At 35.7% G+C, this 18,604-nt stretch overlaps 3 protein-coding genes across 3 annotated transcripts in view; all 3 read right to left on the bottom strand.

Moving 5' to 3' along the window:
- The window catches only part of LOC107069441 (Histone gene-specific Epigenetic Repressor in late S phase), a 71,172-nt gene extending 60,908 nt beyond the window's left edge, over positions 1 to 10,264 (bottom strand). The window contains 6 exon segments of the mRNA XM_089169999.1: positions 5,820 to 5,955; positions 6,048 to 6,181; positions 6,256 to 7,569; positions 7,572 to 7,880; positions 7,883 to 8,790; positions 9,838 to 10,264. Of these exon segments, the coding sequence (XP_089026125.1) occupies positions 5,820 to 5,955; positions 6,048 to 6,181; positions 6,256 to 7,569; positions 7,572 to 7,880; positions 7,883 to 8,657 (2,668 nt within the window). The 5' untranslated portion in view covers positions 8,658 to 8,790; positions 9,838 to 10,264.
- Positions 10,265 to 10,394: 130 nt separating this feature from the next.
- Positions 10,395 to 13,700, bottom strand: cin (Molybdenum cofactor synthesis protein cinnamon). Its single transcript, XM_015326746.2, is given in 12 exon segments — positions 10,395 to 10,744; positions 10,828 to 10,955; positions 10,958 to 11,014; positions 11,086 to 11,225; positions 11,306 to 11,581; positions 11,664 to 11,778; positions 11,846 to 11,912; positions 11,983 to 12,258; positions 12,323 to 12,539; positions 12,726 to 12,913; positions 13,008 to 13,159; positions 13,247 to 13,700. Coding segments are annotated over 12 exon segments (1,887 nt in total). The 5' UTR covers positions 13,278 to 13,700; the 3' UTR covers positions 10,395 to 10,504.
- Positions 13,701 to 13,837: 137 nt separating this feature from the next.
- LOC107069424 (uncharacterized) lies at positions 13,838 to 18,429 on the bottom strand. The gene is made up of 14 exons (XM_015326732.2): positions 17,975 to 18,429; positions 17,696 to 17,793; positions 17,457 to 17,632; positions 17,172 to 17,387; positions 16,849 to 17,024; positions 16,697 to 16,770; positions 16,280 to 16,621; positions 15,776 to 16,186; positions 15,559 to 15,666; positions 15,405 to 15,453; positions 14,818 to 14,881; positions 14,634 to 14,739; positions 14,233 to 14,553; positions 13,838 to 14,143 (listed from the first exon to the last, which is right to left on the bottom strand). Exons 1-14 carry the CDS (start codon positions 18,104 to 18,106, stop codon positions 14,125 to 14,127), a joined length of 2,292 nt encoding a protein of 763 aa, XP_015182218.2. The 5' UTR covers positions 18,107 to 18,429; the 3' UTR covers positions 13,838 to 14,124.
- Positions 18,430 to 18,604: the final 175 nt, after the last annotated feature.

The following is an 18,604-nucleotide window of genomic DNA, read 5'->3' as shown; positions in this document are numbered from 1 at the left end:
TATGTCGATGTGTGAGAAAGAGAAAGAGTCGAAAGAAGAAAAACAGAATAAACGGGGTGGTGCTTGGAAGTTTACGAGCGTTTACCACGCCGTGAAAAGAGGCGCCTGGAGAATCCCAGAGACAGAGAAAAAGAAACAGAGAAAGAGAGAGAGGGAGAGAGAGAGATACCTGAGAAATCATTGAATTTAGAAAAGGACACTGGCTGCTGAACGACAAAATCCACAATCCAAACTTGTCCTTAGATTAAAGACGACCGAAGACAAAAAGAAAGAGAATAAAAAAGAAAACTTGTAATACTGATTTACTTGGTACTAGACTGATCATTTTTTTTTCAACGATCATTCCTAACCGTTCGTTTCTCACTCGATTCTCGATAGATAAGACGATAAAAGTTATCGCGAAAAAGGGACAAACGATCTCAGCGGTGATGATATGCTCGAGGGCAATATCCTCCTCTTCTTCTACTATTTCTCGTCAACACAACATCGTATCGTTTCTATTCGTACAAAGTATATACCCCCCCCTACCTCACCCCCTCATAACGTTTCAACTCTCGTAGATTCTTCGCGCGCGTTATCTCGATACCCACACCGAGATTAGACCAAACTAGACACGATAATGATGATAATAATGATGATGCTTAAAGAATAAGGAAAGTGAAAAAAAAAAGAAAGGCTATCTTTTGTATAGAATGGGAGGTGGGAGGTGGGAGGGGTATCTAGCCAGCCTAGACTGTTATCCACCGGCCGTGATATTTGGTCGTGTATCAGCACAGTCAGAGAAGAGAGAGAGAGAGAGAGAGAGAGAGAGTTAGGAGATTACTAGCTTCCGCTTAGTTCGCTGGAATCTGGCGATTCGCCAAGCACCGTTCGCCCGTGTCACGAGTGAGTCTATTTTCAAATTCGACCAACTATCGCATCACCGCCTGTATGTCCTGTTCGATAACTGGCGGCTTTTAACGTCATCGGATAAACGAGGGTTGGTTGGTTGGTTCGTTGGCGCGCGATTTCACCCTACTCGTACCCCCTGTAAAACTTTTCTTTTTTCATACTACTATATATCGCGAAATAAAAGCCTAGTTAAAAACTCACTACTACTATGAGACTATTTCGAATCGAAGTAACGTACTTTCGATCGAACGTCATTTTTCTTCATTTTCTTAGTCTTCCTACACCTAACTAGCCACCCCCACCATCACCTCATAGTTTTTTCTTCTATTTCCATCATTAAATTCTTTGACAAATTTATTGTAGAGAACAGATCCATTGTCATATCAGTGAATACTCGAAAAAGATATCTTTATAGTTGAAACGACAAAATCATATTGCAACCATACCACCAACCAGTGCGATTATTCGATTATTATTCGCGAAACCGAATGGTTAACGTATACATATACTTACGTTTCGAACGATATCGATATCTTACAATCTATCTATCTATCTATTGATCGATCTATCGATCAATCCTGCCTTTCCGAGTATTCCGTTCAATTACCGTCGTGTAAAAGGCGCATCGGGGATAACACGATATATATAAGAAGAGTTCCACGTGAATCCTTCCAGTCCGAACTATTTCTCATATCTCCAAGTGCTATCGAAAAACTTATTCTTCAGTTCCCTCTACTCCATTAATCCTCGGATTCGTTTGAAAATCCGTTTCTATTTAGAGTATTAAAAAAATCTAAGAAATAAATCGTACATTGTACTAAAGTGAAAGAGATGAACTGACGGAAGGAAGAGGAGGCGATATAAATCCTAAATACGTAATCGACGAAGGACGAATGGATTAAGTGAAAAAGGATAAAAAAAAGAGAAAAGAGAAAAGAGATGAGACGAGACGAGACGAGACGAGACGAGACGAGAAAAGAGAAAAGAAGTGGAAAGAAAGGGAAAGAAAAAGGGTAAAACACGTTTTAGCTAGACGACTTTCCTCCCGAGCTTCATCGAGCACGGATCGTTCGTGGACCGACGACGACGACGACGTCGCGACGCTCGACGAAAGGGGGAGAGGCATGAGGGGCATGAGGAGAAAAAGGAGGGAGGAAGGGGAAGCCGCCACGGCGACGACGACGTCGATCGACGACGCGTTTGCCAACTAAAACCAAAGCTCTTCCCTTTTTTCCCCTCACCTCTTCTCTCCTCACCTCACCTCACCACACCTCACCTCACCTCACCTCACCTCAGCTCAGCTCAGCTCAGCTCTCCTTTCTCCTCTTACCGGTACTCCTTCTTTTCCACCTTTCTCTCTCTTTGTTCGCAAAAACTCGCGACGATGTGATCTGCTGCTGCTAATCGTTTCGAAAATAAAAATTCAAGTGAAATGAAAAATTTTGCTAACGTTGACATTCGAAAATGAGGAAGTAAATATTAGAATGTTCTCTTTCCGTGTAAGGAGTAGAAGTAGGATGAGTAGGAGGAAGAGGAAGAATCTCGCACGTGCGAACTTGAAATAGTAAAGAAGAAATCGAACTATATGATTCAAGGATATATATCAATTATCGAAATAGTCTACGACGGTGTTTGCCTCAATTGGAAAAACGAACCATTTGGTCGATGAACAAGAGCGACAGCTGCACGTGTCACTCAACGAACACCATTGTTCTCGTTCCATGGTTTTCGAATTTTCCATGAGAATTTCGATTCTTTTCCTAGAAATATAAACCAAATATCGGACAATATATATATATGTATGAAAAAAAGCAATACAAGTATCGATGAGGGAATTTTTCTTCCATCGAAGTTGAGTGCCATTCCCCCGACTGACCCCACGTGATCGTATCGTCTGCTAAGTCCGCCATGACAATAAGAAATTTACCCGCTTCTTCACGCGCGCCACGTTTCTCTTATCGGCAAAAAAGAAAAAAAAAGTAATGTTTTTGATAATAATCTTTATATGCTACTTGATACAAAGTCTCTTAGTTTGCATTAGTGTGAAAACCTAATCCTTCTCTTTCTTTTTTATTTAACGAACTGGAACTGGAAAGGATGAATATTTTCTTTGAACTTTTTTTTTGTAACGGCACTCTCTCTCTCTCACTCTCTCTCACTCTCTCTCACTCTCTCTCTCTCTCTCTTTCTCTCTCGTTCTTTCTTTCTTTCTTTACATACATATATTTTTCTTAAGAGAGTGAAAATCAAGAGAGAGAGACAGAGAGAGAAAGAGAAAGAAAGAAATAAAGAAAGAGAGTGAGAGAAAGAGAGAGAATAAGAAAGAGAAAGAAGCAAAGCAAAAAGAGCGTGACGCAGAAACGGTTCGTCGTTCTTAGGAAGCACGAAGAAGTCGCCCTCGTCGTTCGACGATCATCGTCCATTATCGTACTTTTACGTACCCGGCGAAAACGATGGGGAAAAAGAGAGAGAAAAAGAGAAAGAGCCAACGACGACGACGACGACGACGACAACGAGGACGATGACGACGATGACGACGGTGACGACGATGACGACGATGACGACGATGACGATGAAGATGATGAAGATGATGAAGATGAAAATAAAGAAGAGAGAAAGTCCAAGAAGTAGACTATCGCGTACAGTCGTCCTCGTCGTCGCACCACAAAATGCTCCGTTGTTGTTTATACCCTCCTCGCAATAATAATGTCGGAGGATAGGAGGAGGAGGAGGCGAAGCACGAAGTGCACCGACGACACCGCCAACGCCGCCACCACCACCACCGCTGTCGCGACAAATGAGAACGAGACACCGCTTGGCGATGCATGTACGCGCGTATGCACCGGACCACGGCCGCCACCACCACCACCACCACCACCGACGAAAACACGACGGCGATGACGATTATACACACGCGAGAATAACACACGCGCACGCACGAGCAGCAGCCACTCGCGTTCGTCAAAAATCCGAGAAGAAAAAAAAAATATACGAAGGAGACAGACAGTTGGTTGAGTTCTGAAAAAGCACGTAAATACAACGTACCTTCCCGGCTATCGCTCGACTAATACTGTCAGGTGTGCGTCGTCCTCCTCTCGACGAAGCGTGCACACACGACTCCATCCCCACTCTTTATTCAGCCGCCCCCACTCTCTCTCACGACGCGCACGCTATCTGCTTACCCCCACCACTGGTCTTACTACTCTACTACTACTACTGCTGTTGCCGCCGCTGCTGCTGCTGCTGTTGCCGCTGCTATACATGCCGCTATTGCGTTCCTCGTCTCGTCTGTGTCTCTTACCACTCTCTCACTCACTCAGTCATATTCTCTCTCTCTCTCTCTTTTTACGCACGTATATACACACCACCGAATGACCGTTTTTCTTTTTCTCACTCATTCTCTCTTCCTCTCTCTTACCCTTTACTTTACTTTACTTTACTTTACTTTACTTTACTCTACTCTGCTTTGCTCTGCTTCACTCTGCTTTACACTGCTCTGCTCTGCTCTTCCCCGTGAAGTACCCACTATCGTTGCGTAGTTGGAGGCACACACAGTTTACATAAGATGGGAGCGCCGTAAGAAGAAGGTATATTCGCCGCAACGCGTACGTATATGCAGTATGTTGTGTGTATATAGGTGTTTAAGCGCACACATCGGCTAGCAGACACCACCATCCTAAGTGCATGTACGTGCACGAGTGCAAGTAAGACGCGCCAGAGCAACGACGTAAAGGGCGGTGGTGTTTAACCACTGACACCCCATCCTTTCACGACACGACTACGATGAGATCTCTTATTTTCGCGAGGGTAGATTGATCTTCTCGATATTTTCCTTTTTCCATTCTCTCTTTTCTTCGTCGAGCTTTGAGAGAAACTTTCTCATTTAAAGGTAGTGCCAGGGAAACGAACACAGAGGAAACCGAGATAATTCCTTTGGAATCCTTTCAAATGTCTCTCCCAATGGAGATTATAATGAGCGACACTCGTATTCGAATTTGCGGCGGCATTTATAGAAAGTCAATTTTCAAATTCTGATTGTTAATTGTGATATAGAGTAGTCGGTGGTGAGAAAGTAGAACGTTTGATTTTGATATGCGATAGGAGAGTAAGTGAAACTATTGCGAGGTGCTGCTATTAAAGACCAGCACCGGTGCATTCATTATAATCCGATGATCTGATAATATAACGAATAGACGTTTGAATTTCGCCGCTAGTATAATAGTATATACTTTTGTTTGCTCGTGGCGACATACGATAGCGATGAATGTTCCTAACACGAGGTATCCAACTTTATAAATAAATAAATGTTACGCAACAACGTTCATCGTAGTCGGATCCCAAAATAATAAAAATCCTTCGAGAAAAGTTACGGTATCCAGTTGTATAGACGGTAGAATTGCTACTTTTCTCAGTTCTGTCCAATGTCGGGCCATATTTTTATTCGTATCACTTAAGAAAAAGATGATCCTTCTTTTCGTAAGCGTATTTTCATTTTATAACCTTATCTATTAACTTTCTTTTCGATTAACTAAATGATTCGTGAAATGTGCGTTAAAAACTTTGTCGTTTGATATGCGCGTTTGTACTTTGTCGGTAATTACAAAAAGTTCGAGCGGAGCTTAGCGTAAAGGTAACTGAATGTAAACTGGCGCAACTCCCACGAGTTCGTGACGACAGACAAAACTGTTTTAACGGTGTAATAGTTTTTGCATATATGAAATTGAATCTACATAATAACTACTACTCTAGAGGAGAATAAGAAACGTTCGAATAATTTTAGATAAGTGCACGCATTAATGTAATGCATGAGAACTTTGATCCTTGACATTGCGCTTAAATGTAATTACATATGTATATCGATCGCAATGTCTACTAACAATGTGAACAAAATAAAATAAAACGTATATAAATATGTGAATTTCACTCACCATGCTGATGGGGTGCAGAAAATGCCGAATGCCTCCGCGGTGACATATTTGGATGATTTCCTTGACTACCCGGTGGTTGCATGGACGATAATGCGCCCAACGGCGTGTAAGATTTACAAGGTTGCTCTGCCTTTTGCTGAGAAAGAAATATTTATTTTTATACAACATATATTTCTACATATTTTCACGCAAATTCGCCGTCCAGCGGCACTAAATATCGATAATCACCTGGTCATGAAGTTCGGTAGCAACTGCTGTAGCTGCAGTTTGCGTGTGACTGGTTGAACTGATTCTGTATTGCATACCAGCGATACTGCAGAAGCCTTCGTGATGCGTCGAACGTGTTTGATTAACGTAAACACCTAATACATACAATGATCATAATATCATGAAAATAAAAATACACTTTAGTATGATCAATGAATAAAAAAATTACCTGTGATGGTTACATCTGTATCTTGATTAACAATCACTACTTTTTTGGATGGTTTTAAAACATCATCTGGATCTGAGCCTTGTCTTCCTTTCTTTTTCTCTGGATCCGAATCATGTTGCTTACGTCTTTTAATAATTTCCACTTCTGATTCGCTAGAACAGTCACTACTACTACTACTATTACTAGATCCACAACGATTCTTTTCATCCGAATATGATGCAGCCAATATTGCTGACGCATTAAGACTAGCCATCCTTTTGCACACAACCATATCTTTTAAATCCATTACTTCTTCGTTTCTCTTTCTTCTCTTAATTACTTTCTTCTTAGAACGTTCAACATTTTTTTCACGCTCATAATCTTCATCCGAAGAGGGAGAAGACGAAGAACTCTCCAGCATGTCCCAATGCTTTCCTCTTAATCCAGGTACATTCCTCAATTTTCTTTTTGGAGTTGGTAGCTCTTCTGGCTTCTTTTCAGCCTTTTTTTCTTTTTCTTTTTCTTTTTCCTTTTCCTTTTCTTTCTCTTTTTCTTTCTCTTTCTCTCTTTCTTTCTCTCTTTCTTTTTCTTTTTCCTTTTCTTTACGAGCTTGACTTTCATCCTTTTCTTCTTTCTTTTTCTGCTTTTCTTTCTCTGGCTTAGGCTTACAGAAGCCTCCAAGATACACTCCTCCAGTTTCATTTTCATACAAACAATGTACTTTAGCTAACGCATTCAATGATGCTACTCGGTGTCGCTTTGGTCCACTCCAAAATCCAAAAAGTCTCATCCGCCTAGCACGTTCATCGGATGGCGAATTGGATCTCTCCTTTTTCTTCGAATACCTTTGTTTACTTTTCTTATTATCCTCATCGAAGTCTTCCTCTGATTCAGATGCCGATGTCACACCACTTGTACTACCACCATTAACCGCTTCAACTTTTAAGTCTACTTGGATACCGCTTTCGATATTAATTTCTTCTTTTTTTGTACCAGTTACTGGTTTTAAACCATCTTCGCAGTCTTTAGATTGTTTACTGGATTCTTCCACAGGAGAATCCACAGGAGAAGAAGATCTTTGATTGTTGCTATCGGTTTGTACCTTTCCTTTAGAAATCTTCTTTCCAACCTTTTTACCAGTCTTCGTGTTACTTTTCATTGGCTTCTTTTCATCGGGTGACTTAGGTCTAGGACTTTCTTCTTTATTATTTTTTTCTAATTCTTTATCCTCTAAAACTTCATCTTTTATTTCTGGTGTGGGTGCTCTATCAGTTACTGCGCTGTGTGAAATTTTCTTAGATTCAGTTATTGTTTTTTCGATGACTTTCAACTCAATTTTTTTTTCAAAATCATTTTCTCAGCCAGCGTTTTTAATTTATCTTCAGCCTTTATTACTGTACAAATTTTAGAATTTTTCTGCGGTAACTTAGCTTTCATAGGCTTAGCTAATTTTGGTTTCTTTTCTTGTGCACCTTTACTCTTTGCAGCACATGAAGTTTTCTTCTTCACTCTCTTAGCGTCATCCTCCTCCACAGTAATGGTTCCCTCTACCTTTAAAGATTTGACTAGTTTAATCTTTTTATCTATTGACTTGTTAACTACAGAAAAGTGAGGCTTTTTAGTTAAAACCGTTTTTCGTGGAATACTTTTTTCTGCGAAGATTTGGTCTTCGAGGTCTTCTTCGCTCTTGTCGGAGAGTTTCTTCGACTGGCAGTATCTTTGTCAGAAACTTTTTTACGGTCACATTTCTTGTCCTTCGATGAAACATTCTTCAATGCTTCCTTCATATCTATTTTAGACAACTTAATATCCTTCTTCTTCTCTTCTTTGCTTCGCTTCTTTAAACTCAAACTTAGGACATCGGTCTTGTCTTCAAGCGCATCCTTATCATCTATGATATTTAAAGATTTTACTTCCTCTGCACTATCCTCATCCATTTTCCCACATTTCTTTCTATCATCTAATTTATCAATTTTCTTTTTATTATCCACAGATTGCTTTTCAATTTTATTTTTATCTTCCAACTTTTGTCCCTTCTTTTTATCCTGATTGTCACATGGTGACTCTTCGATATCATCTCTTACCTCATCTCTATCAATTTTCTCCTCTTCGATTATTTTATCAGTTTTCTTTTCATTATCCTTATTATTACACTTTTTCTCTACTCTCTCTGATTTGTCCTTTTTCTTATCGTCGACTTTTTTCTTTTCCTCGTACTTCTTTTTCTCATCCATTTTATCTGATTTTTTCTTATCGGTGTCTTGCTTTCTCTTTGGATCTTCTAATTTATCTTGTTTCTTAGATTTTTTCTCCTTCCTTACTTCAGATATGGTCTTTTCCAAAAGAGTGCGACGTTTTTTAGCAACCGTTGGCATTTTAGTTGCCTTCCGGGCAACAATAGCCTTCTTTTGTGGCTTCATCATGTACGTTCTCTTCACATTTTCAATTTGATAAATATACGCTTGAAGTTCTTGAATATCCTCAATGAATTTTTTCGACTACCTAACTGCCATTGTAGATAATAATAGTGATAGTCCAAATTAATACTGGATCTATCTGTAAAAGAAAAAGAAAAAGGAAAAAAAAAGAAACTCAAATTTTTCAAAAAAAAAAAAAAATCATAATTACGTGCATCACATAATTATTTAAATGTTAAATAAAAATATTTGTAAGAAAGGGAGAGATCATAGATATAATATAGATATTAGAAAAATGAAATGAAACATTGCAGTCAATCGAGACATGGAGTCAATGATTTTCATATTAAAATAAACACTTTTTTGTTCTTAAAAGAAGCGCGAAAAGTAACACAAGAGAATAAATGTCGAACGAAATATATTGACTCGCGAACGAGTGAACGTTTCGATCACAAAGAGAAAGAGAAAGACAGAGAGATAGATAGAGACGAAAAAAACAAAAAAAAAAGAAAGTGATCCAGACCGTGAACTGCGCGCACTCTCATCGACTTGTTGACAAATCGATCCCTTTAAATCTTCACTGCTCCCGTCATTCAGCACGCGTTAAACGCGTTCGAACGACGGAGGAGGTACGTACCATAGTCACGTCCGCCACCAAAAGACTAAATTTACGATAGACCTTCTCGTGTCAAACTTAATAAATTGAAATTTATGAGATAGAAGGACAAGAAAAAGGGAAAGAGAAAATCTGTGAAAGATAATAGGAGGGGAAGGTAAAGAAGAATTCGCGACTGAAAATGGGCCACCCTTTAGAAAAGCGTCCGTAGATGGCCACAAGTGGCAGACGTGAACCCAACCTGCTGCTGATCGATGAGCTTCTCGCGCAGGAAATCTCCTTTTGAAATCTCACTGATATTTCATACACAATAACTAATACGTTCACTCGATATTTTTTTTTTCTAAGAGAATGAAATCTAATAATATGGAAGGATGAATGAAAGTAAGGAAGGAAGGAAGGAAGGAAAGAAGGCAGGACGGAAGGAAGGAAGGAAGGAAGAAAGAAGGACGGAAAGAAAGAAGAAAGTAAGAAAAGATGAAAAGAAGGAAGAAGCATTTACATCGATTAGCAATGCAATAGACCACGAGAAGATAGGGCGAGTCGAAGAAATCCAACTCAAGTGTTTACCTCTCTGGCGAGCCCTTCTCACTTTCTCGTGTGTGTTGCTTACAATCGGCCCGCGAACGCTTTTTTTTAAAACGATCCAACTCGCTACGGTTAAGGTCTCCTCGATCGGACAAACCTATCAATACCGCACAATCTTCCGTTTACTATTCCGAATCTTCCTGTACGATCTTTCTCGCGAGATTCACTGCGATGCGCACATCTTTTCTTCCCGAAACGCGTACCTCGCACGACGTCCCTGCCCTTTTACTGTAGCCTTGTCGGCCATTTTCTTCCTCGCGCCGCTCTCCCACTCCTCCCATCTCAATTGCCCTCTCTCGGCCGATTTTACAACTACGACTTTTATTACTTATCGATATTTGTCGATAAATACTACGAGATCGAATATTAGCCCTCATCAGCTGTCTTTTGTTAATTTAAGCGCGCGAAACTATAAAATATATGAAATTATTTCTTTTCTCTTTTTTTTTACAGGTACAAACAAATTTTATCATATGATCAAGAAATTAAATATATACATAAATAACACATATAGATATATACATCTCTTTGAAAAATAATTTTTCTTATTAACACGATATATATCTTTCTTTTATTAAATCATATAAAGTGTATAAACGATGAAAAGGTATGAATAGTAACATTTAAGGAATGTATAGATACTTCTGTATCACACCGTTGTTCTAGGATTAAGGAGTATCGCTTCTACAACTTCACCTGGACGCATTGCTGACTTAGTGAGCGTTTTTCCTGGTAACATTAACAATGCGTTAGCATTTTTACAACTGAACAATTTACTACTTATTTGATTTCCAGTACTGCAAGCCAGTGGAAGATCTGTCCCGTTTTTCCATGTTAAAATTGCTCTTGCATATTCCGGACGGGGATCCAATTTATAAGACGAATCCAACTACAATTAACGTAATCGATTATAAATAATATTATATGTTCTAAAATAATTACCTAAATATTTATATAAACTGATGAACGAACTTTTGCCTTTACGATGATAGGTTTCGAAAGATCACCATGCATTTCATTAAGTAAAGGTATAACAAATAAAATCGATGTCACTGTTGCCGAAACTGGATTACCCGGAAGACACATAAAATATTTTTTTTACCATTATAAATGCAAGTTGCAAAAGTCGTTGGTTTACCAGGTTTCATATTTACGCGGCCTATAATAATATACTAATATAATATTTAATTCACTTTTTATAGATATATTAATCTTGTAAATAGTAATTACCAAAATGTATTTTTGCATTAAAATAGTGTTCTAGTACAGGTTTCAACATATCTCGATCACCCATCGACACTGAACCAGATGTTACCAGTACATCGACTTTTTCTAAAGCATTTTTAATTGCAGCAACCATACTAGATTCGCTATGAAAAATAAAAATGAGTAGTTTCGAAATTAATAATATTATATTACGTATAATTAACTTCATTTTCCATAAGCTTACTCGTCCTTTACAGTTCCCAAATTCTTTGGATCATATCCATTTTCTTGTAGCAAGGATATTAAAGTTATTGTATTACTGTCATATACATGTCCTGGTTTTAAATCATTTCCTGGTTCTTCCAATTCATCACCTGTTGATAGTACACCTACACTGGGAACTTTATAAACCTTTACTTCTTTATAACCACATGCAGCTAAAAGTCCTACTTCTGCTGCTCCAAGTTTCACTGGTGCTTCCATTATAAGTTCTCCTTTTTGTAAATCACAACCGATAGATCTTTTACGAAAAAAAAAATAATAATAAAATTGTTGATAGATATAATTAAAATCATAAAAAACGTATTTTAAAAATGAAATACCTAATATCCTGTCCCTTCGTTGGTACAGTTAAAATTTCAATTTCTTTCTCTTCCATATTATCAGAATTTTTTAATATAAGCTTTGTGTCTTCTACTTGAACAACAGCAGTTGCATCTACAGCATGTAATCGTTAGAAAATGTATATTCTTCTTTTAATTAATTTTTTGTAATGAACACTTACCATCTGGTATTGGTGCACCAGTATTTATTCTGACACAAGTACCGGGTTCCAAGGATACAGACATTGCCTATGTGTTTTTAAAAAAAATATTTAAGATTTACTGATATAAAATATGTAATTTTTGAAAATTTACATACTGTATTTCCTGCTTTCAAAGCACCTAACACTCGTCTTCTACCTTTTCCATCTTCTGCCAAAACTGCATAACCATCTTTAATAGAAGCTCGAAATGGTGGTAAATCACAAAGAGAAAATACATTTTCGGCTAAGATTCTACCATGAGCATTCCAAATTGATACAGTTTCAGTTTCCTGGGGTTCTATATTAGTCTTTATTAATTCTAATGCTTTATCAACGGAAAGCATGGGATATGGTGACTCTCTGAGACGCATGGCAACATTCTCCAAGTTTAACTACAATAAAATATTTATAATTAAGAAACAAGAAAATAACTTATTAATAATATAAACTTTGTACCGGTGTAGTAGCAGGTGAATTATGACTATAATTTGTATTTTTTGGCTTGGTAAGACCATTTGATGCATGGACTTTTTCTATATTTTCTTGTTTATTTGAAATTAAATCAACCGCATGTGGTATTGCAGATGCAATAGGAGCTAAACATTCTTTCAAAGCTTTTGGTGATCCTGGTAGATTAATGATTAATGTTTCTCCACGAATTCCACATACAGCTCTAAAAATATTAATACAAGAAACATAAAAAATAATTACAAACAAGACTTTAAGAGGATAATTTTAGTGTGATAAGACATAAAACAATTATTATTACAAAAACCTACATTGCATTATTTGCATTCATATAAATAAACGCATATATGGGTCTATATTGCTCAAAGGATGATTGGCAATCTTATATTACCTAGAAAGTACAGCCATAGGAGTCACTTGTAAGCTTGATAAAAGCATAGCAGTTGCTATTCCTGGAGCTTCTTTGTTGATAACTTTTTTTGTTGCTTCAGGTGTAACATCTGTATTAGAAAAGCCTGTACCACCAGATGTCAAAATAACATTTAACTTCTGTTCGTCGCTCCATTTTATCAAATATTCCTTAGAATTAATAATTATAGATTAAAAGTGTACATCAAAATAATATATTTTACAATCTTATTATTATTTTTATTATTATTATATAATTTATTACCATAATAATTTCTTCTTTATCTGGTATTATCTTTTCTTCAATAACTTTCCCTTTAAGTATTTTTCCTGTATCGGTGTTTATATCACTAACCAGACGTTTTAATTGAGGACCTGCTTCATCCTTTCGAGAATCTTTTGAGCGAGTATCGCTAACTAAACAAACAATTTCATAAATATATAATATACATTTTATTAATGAAATTAAATGTTATTATTTTTGTAAACAATATGATAACTTACTAATTAAGATTCCAAACGTAATTTCGGCCATTATTATCTTTTCTATCAACTAACAAAAGCTGTTTCTTCTACTGTTATAATATATTTCAACTGCAAAACAAGACTAACAGGTAACCCAAAAATCTTTGATAACATCAAAGCCACTTATTTGTTCGAAATGATAACGTATGTTTTTGATTAAATTGATCATTAGGCACTCTTAGAATACTCATTTATATAATCACGTATATCAGACGTAATCATATCTTTGAAGTTTTAGGTCACGTAAGACAGACTTTAAAAATTCAATCATAAACGAGTTATAAGGTTATGATGGAAAATTTCATTTTCGTACGTTTATCAAGAGAGATACAATTTTTTTATTTCTACATCGCATGCGACTTTATCGACGGATCTTAAAATAGATTACAGCGCTAATTTGAGTGAACTAATAAGATATCTAATTATTTTAACATCAATAATCACGATAAATCGAACATTCGTATTTTTCAAGAACCAAAATTTAGGATACTAGCTTATATCTCTCATAATTTGATGAAAAATACAAATATTTCATTATCTACATATGTATGAATTCAATAGATCACATGATTGTTTTATAAACGATTCTATTTATTTAATAAGTTTTAAAATAGAGCAGATAAGACAATATCAACTTATAGAGCAGATCCCGATAAATTTATATATATATATATATAATAGCTTACACAATAATACATTGTTCAAATAACATTTTTTGTTTTGTTTTTTGTTATTATGAAATCCAAACTTGAAGCAGCACACTTCTAAGAAGGAATGCAATTGTAAACAGGAAGTTTCTTATTAAATTATATAAAATCATTGTGTATAACAAATTAGGCATATTCTTAATTCTTGCATTAGTAGTCTACCAAGCCTCTGTAAAAAGAAATATAGTAAATCGATTTGAAAATAATTTTATTAGTTAATTATGAAAAATAAAATATTTATTAAATCTGAGACGTTACCGACTACTTCTTGGACTTAAAGAACGAAGAGGAGAATCTCTGTATCTCCTTCGGGATTCTTGCCTGCATCTTTCCCTCTCATCACGCCTATCTCTTTCTCTATCCCTTTCCCTCTCTCTTTCTCTTTCCCTCTCTCTATCTCTGTCTCTATCTCTATCTCTATCTCTTTCCCTTTCTCTATCTATTTCTATATCCCTATCCCTTTCTCTCCTATCTCGACGTATATGATGTCTTGGACTACGACCTGGACTCGGCGTACGAGAAATGGAAGATCGTGAATCAGAACTGTGACCTTCGTATCGATGTCTTCGTTCTCTTTGTCTAGAAACAATATAAATACATATTTTTATATATATTTGCAGTTGTATTTATTTATTTATTTATTTATTATTATTACTTACTTTCGACGTAATTTTAATGACATCTCTCTAATTTCATCTTCTCGGTCTTGTCTTTGTTGTTCCTTCTTTTCTATTCTTAACTGTTCTGCCTTCTTGTCCGCTTTATCTGTATTACCAAAAAATATTGATCATTAAAATTGAGCGAAGGATATTTTGATTAAACTCTGATTAATTTTTTACTCACATTGCCTATTCAATAGTGCCTGCATCTTTTTCTTAAGCCGCTCTTGGGGTGTTATTTTCAGAGACTGAAAAAAAAAACTCTTAATGGCCTGTACTTTTGAGCTACTTCTTTTGTTTTTTATTTTATTTTATTTTTCTCCTTTTTTATGTAAGTGTAGTTTTTTTTATTTAAGATAATTCTACTTCAAATATTAGTCTACTATCAATAGAACACAATTGAACTGCGCTGCAAAGAATTTGAAAATAATTCATTTGCGATCATTTAAGTCTCCTGATAAAGAATATAAATGTATATTCGATACGATATATATGTATATTCTAAATAGTTAAAACTTTGATATGAATAATTCAAATTCTTTGCAGTTTAAAGTAAATTGAAATCGTTAGCAAATTTGTAAAAATTAATGAAAAATAGAGGACTGAATAAATAATATTATATGAACGCCTCATTGACGTCCGGTCCGACGTAATAAAAACGAGTAGCACTCGCTAAAGCTCCTCGTTGAGAGATTTATATAGGAACAAGTATGTTCTGTCTTTATTCTCTGTGCGTTAAGTGACTAAGAAAGCGTTATGGTTCTTACTGACTTTGTGTCCGCCACCAGAATTTGTACTTAACCCTGCCTTTGGCTTGTTTCTGCAATTATTAATTAAAAATCAAATATTTAAATACACGATATCGTATATACACACACGCGCGAATATAAAAAATATTTTTGGATCAAAATTAAAATATATTTACATGCTTGTGGGTGTTACTGTTGGCTTTGGTGTTGATGGTGTGGCTTTTTCTTCTTTGTCAGATAATTCTAATTCAAGACTGGATGATTTGCCTCGACGGCCATAATATCTGTTTAAACGAATAAGACAAATAAAATTTAAAATAGAAAATGACAAATATTTGAATTTATAAATCTATATTATACATTGGCGCGAATTTTTATAAAATAAAACATTACCTTGGCAGTGCTTGCGTTTTATTCTCAATACTTCGCGATCGTTTACTATTATTGCTTTTGGACCTAGATCTAGATCTTGATTGGGATTTAGATCTTGAACGTGATTTTGATCTAGATTTAGATGGAGAATAACGTCTTCGACGATAACTATCTCTGGAACGACTTCTGTGATGCGATTTAGATCTTGATCTAGATTTTGATATCGATGTGGTGCTTGATGAGGAACTTCTTGATCTCCTTAAACGTTGACGGGAAGCGGATCTTGATCGAGATCGCGAAATTGAACGCGATCTTGATCTGCTTGTACTTCTACATCGAGATCGAGATTTACTACGTGTCCTTGATCGTCGTGAACGGCTTCTTGTTCTGGATCTTTGAATTTTCCTATGTTTCGATCGCGTTCTTCTGGATCTAAAAAAGAAAAAGAATTCAATACAAATAATTTACTGTTAATTCATTTCTAAAAGAAGGATCATATCATAAAAATAAAAACGATAAATTTACCTAATTCGCGAGACACTGCGCCTCCTGTCACGCGTCCTGTAAGATTTGCTTCTACTAACTGAACGTGAACAACTTCTTGATCTAGATTTTGATAATTTTCTACTAATTGTCCTTTCGTTTGAAATCGGACTTTCCGATTTTCTTCTTTTGAGGTGCGAATAATTGACTTTTTTCGAATTTGAAGAAGTTACATGAGAAGAACTACTATGAGCTTCTTCTTCCCCACCAAAACTTGTTATATAAGTAATTTGTCCAGTATTTACAGGCGTAGCAGATCGCGAACGAGATTTTGAAGAAGACTTTCTGTAAGGATTATATTCAGGACTTTCCCGAGCAGCATAACTAAGAAAAGATAAACATATTAAAAAAGATATATTCTATAAATATATTTTATAAAGCTAACAAAATGTAAGTTACCTTGGTGGACTCATAACACGACCGATCATCTTCTTTTCTCGAAATGCTCGTCTTTCTCTGCGAGATCTTCGACCCTATTTGATAAATAAAAATAAAGATATCCAAAAAAGAATTTGTAAAACCATTCTGCATAGAATTGATATTTTTCATACAGAATACATAGCCTTTTCTTCTTCTTGTTTCCGTGCTTGTCTTAATGTCTCTGCTTCTTCAAAATCTTGAGTTAAAAAACTAAAATAATCAGCTCCCATGAGTCCATATTTTTGAGCAACTAAATTCATCTCATGTGCTTGGGTTGATTCAATTTGAGAAACATCTACGCAAATATCTGTATAAAATAGGAAACGATGAATATATTTATGGCATAGAAAGTCATGTAATGTAATAACTCCTTCCCGTGCCATTTAGCTCGACGAAACTCTAACCCAAGCGGTAGGTTTTCGTCAGGGGTAATAATTCTTAAAATAATCTTAACCTAAATCGATGTCACTATCCTCATCGTCAGGTTTGTCATCCGGTAAAACAGAATCTAAAGTTTTGGCTGCATCAGGAATAGGTTCTTCTGTTTCGTAGTTATAACCTATAGCAGCATTGTTAGAAGATTTTTTCTTATCTTTTGCAGCATCTACCTTAGTAGATGAACCAAATTGTTCTTCTACATGTATTTGATGTAAAAATTTCTCTTCGGCGACTATACAAAAGATTATTATTAACAACTTTTTATAATGTATAATAGAGTGAAAGCAAGAAAACTGCTAACCTCCCAAAAATTCATTTTGAACAATTATGCGATAACGTTCATAATTTATGTGTCTGTCTTCGCTTGTAAGAGCAATATCAACATCAATATTATTTGGTGCTTCTGGTATCCAATCTAAATGAGCACGTACATCAAAACGGTCTATGAGATTATCTTCATTTCCTTGCCATGGCATCCTGAAAATGACAAAAAAATATTAAAAAATAAAAATATAAAAATAAATTTATTTAAATGCTTACATATTTGCTGGACTGTCACCAGCAGCAGCTATAGCTGGATCCAAATGTATTTTGCATGGTCTACCGTGAAGCTGGAGAAACTGGGTAGGATCTGATTTCTTATAAAAAATATAAATCCATAAATATAAAAAAAAATACAAATACAAAAGGAAGAAGTAAAATAATAAGGTATATTCAAAAGGTTAGACAAGATAACAGATCGTAAAGAAAATGAAAGACTTTACGTAACTTCGATGGATATTAGTTGAATTATATGAAATCTATATTTAGTGTACTTACAATTTTTTCATAATAATCCCTACGACGTTCAGCCCTACGACGATAATCGACCAACATCCCACGTATTTTTTTCTCCTGCTTCCGAGCTTCGTGCCACATTCTTCCACCGGTTTTCTTTACGGAGAAACTCATTATCTACAAAAGATTACTTTCGGGATTCTAAAGTAATAATAGAACTTCCATCTATTTGTAGGAATAGGATTTACAAAAGCGAAGAATATCTAATTCACACGTTTTCTTCTCTCACGAGGCAGACATGTTGCCTTGCAACCGCTTCTATTGGATGTCACAGCTCTAAAATAAAAGAATAGATTCTACTTTTGGAATATTTTTTTACAGGATTTAACGACATCTGCTGGGAAATCTAATATGAGATGGTCATAAGATTGACAATGAATCATAAATGTTGATAATTATTTATTAAATGACGAAATAAAATAAACAAGGTAAAATAATATATAAAGTCCAATTAAAATATATCATTTAACTTATGTATATTTGTTATTGATGATTAAAACTTTAATTACTAACTACTAGACGGCGCTTCGATCGGCGCGGGTTTCGTTAGACAATTTGAAATTATTTATAAAATATTTCTTTTATAAAAACCTCATATAAATGCATTAAATG

The sequence above is a fragment of the Polistes dominula genome, unplaced genomic scaffold (genome assembly GCF_049000335.1).
Source record: "Polistes dominula isolate Pdom_NZ unplaced genomic scaffold, Pdom_raw_medaka contig_15, whole genome shotgun sequence".
Classification (NCBI taxonomy): domain Eukaryota; kingdom Metazoa; phylum Arthropoda; class Insecta; order Hymenoptera; family Vespidae; genus Polistes; species Polistes dominula.
The sequence above is the reverse complement of the archived record's forward strand: the minus strand, read 5'-3'. Positions and strand labels throughout refer to the sequence as shown.

Coding starts and splice junctions, on each gene's coding strand:
- LOC107069424 (XM_015326732.2), bottom strand. CDS start 18,106: ATGAGTTTCTCCGTAAAGAAAACCGGTGGAAGAATGTGGCACGAAGCT. Junction 17,794..17,974: donor GGGATTATTATGAAAAAATT/GTAAGTACACTA, acceptor ATTTTTTATAAG/AAATCAGATCCTACCCAGTT. Junction 16,187..16,279: donor CGCAGTGTCTCGCGAATTAG/GTAAATTTATCG, acceptor TTTCTTTTTTAG/ATCCAGAAGAACGCGATCGA.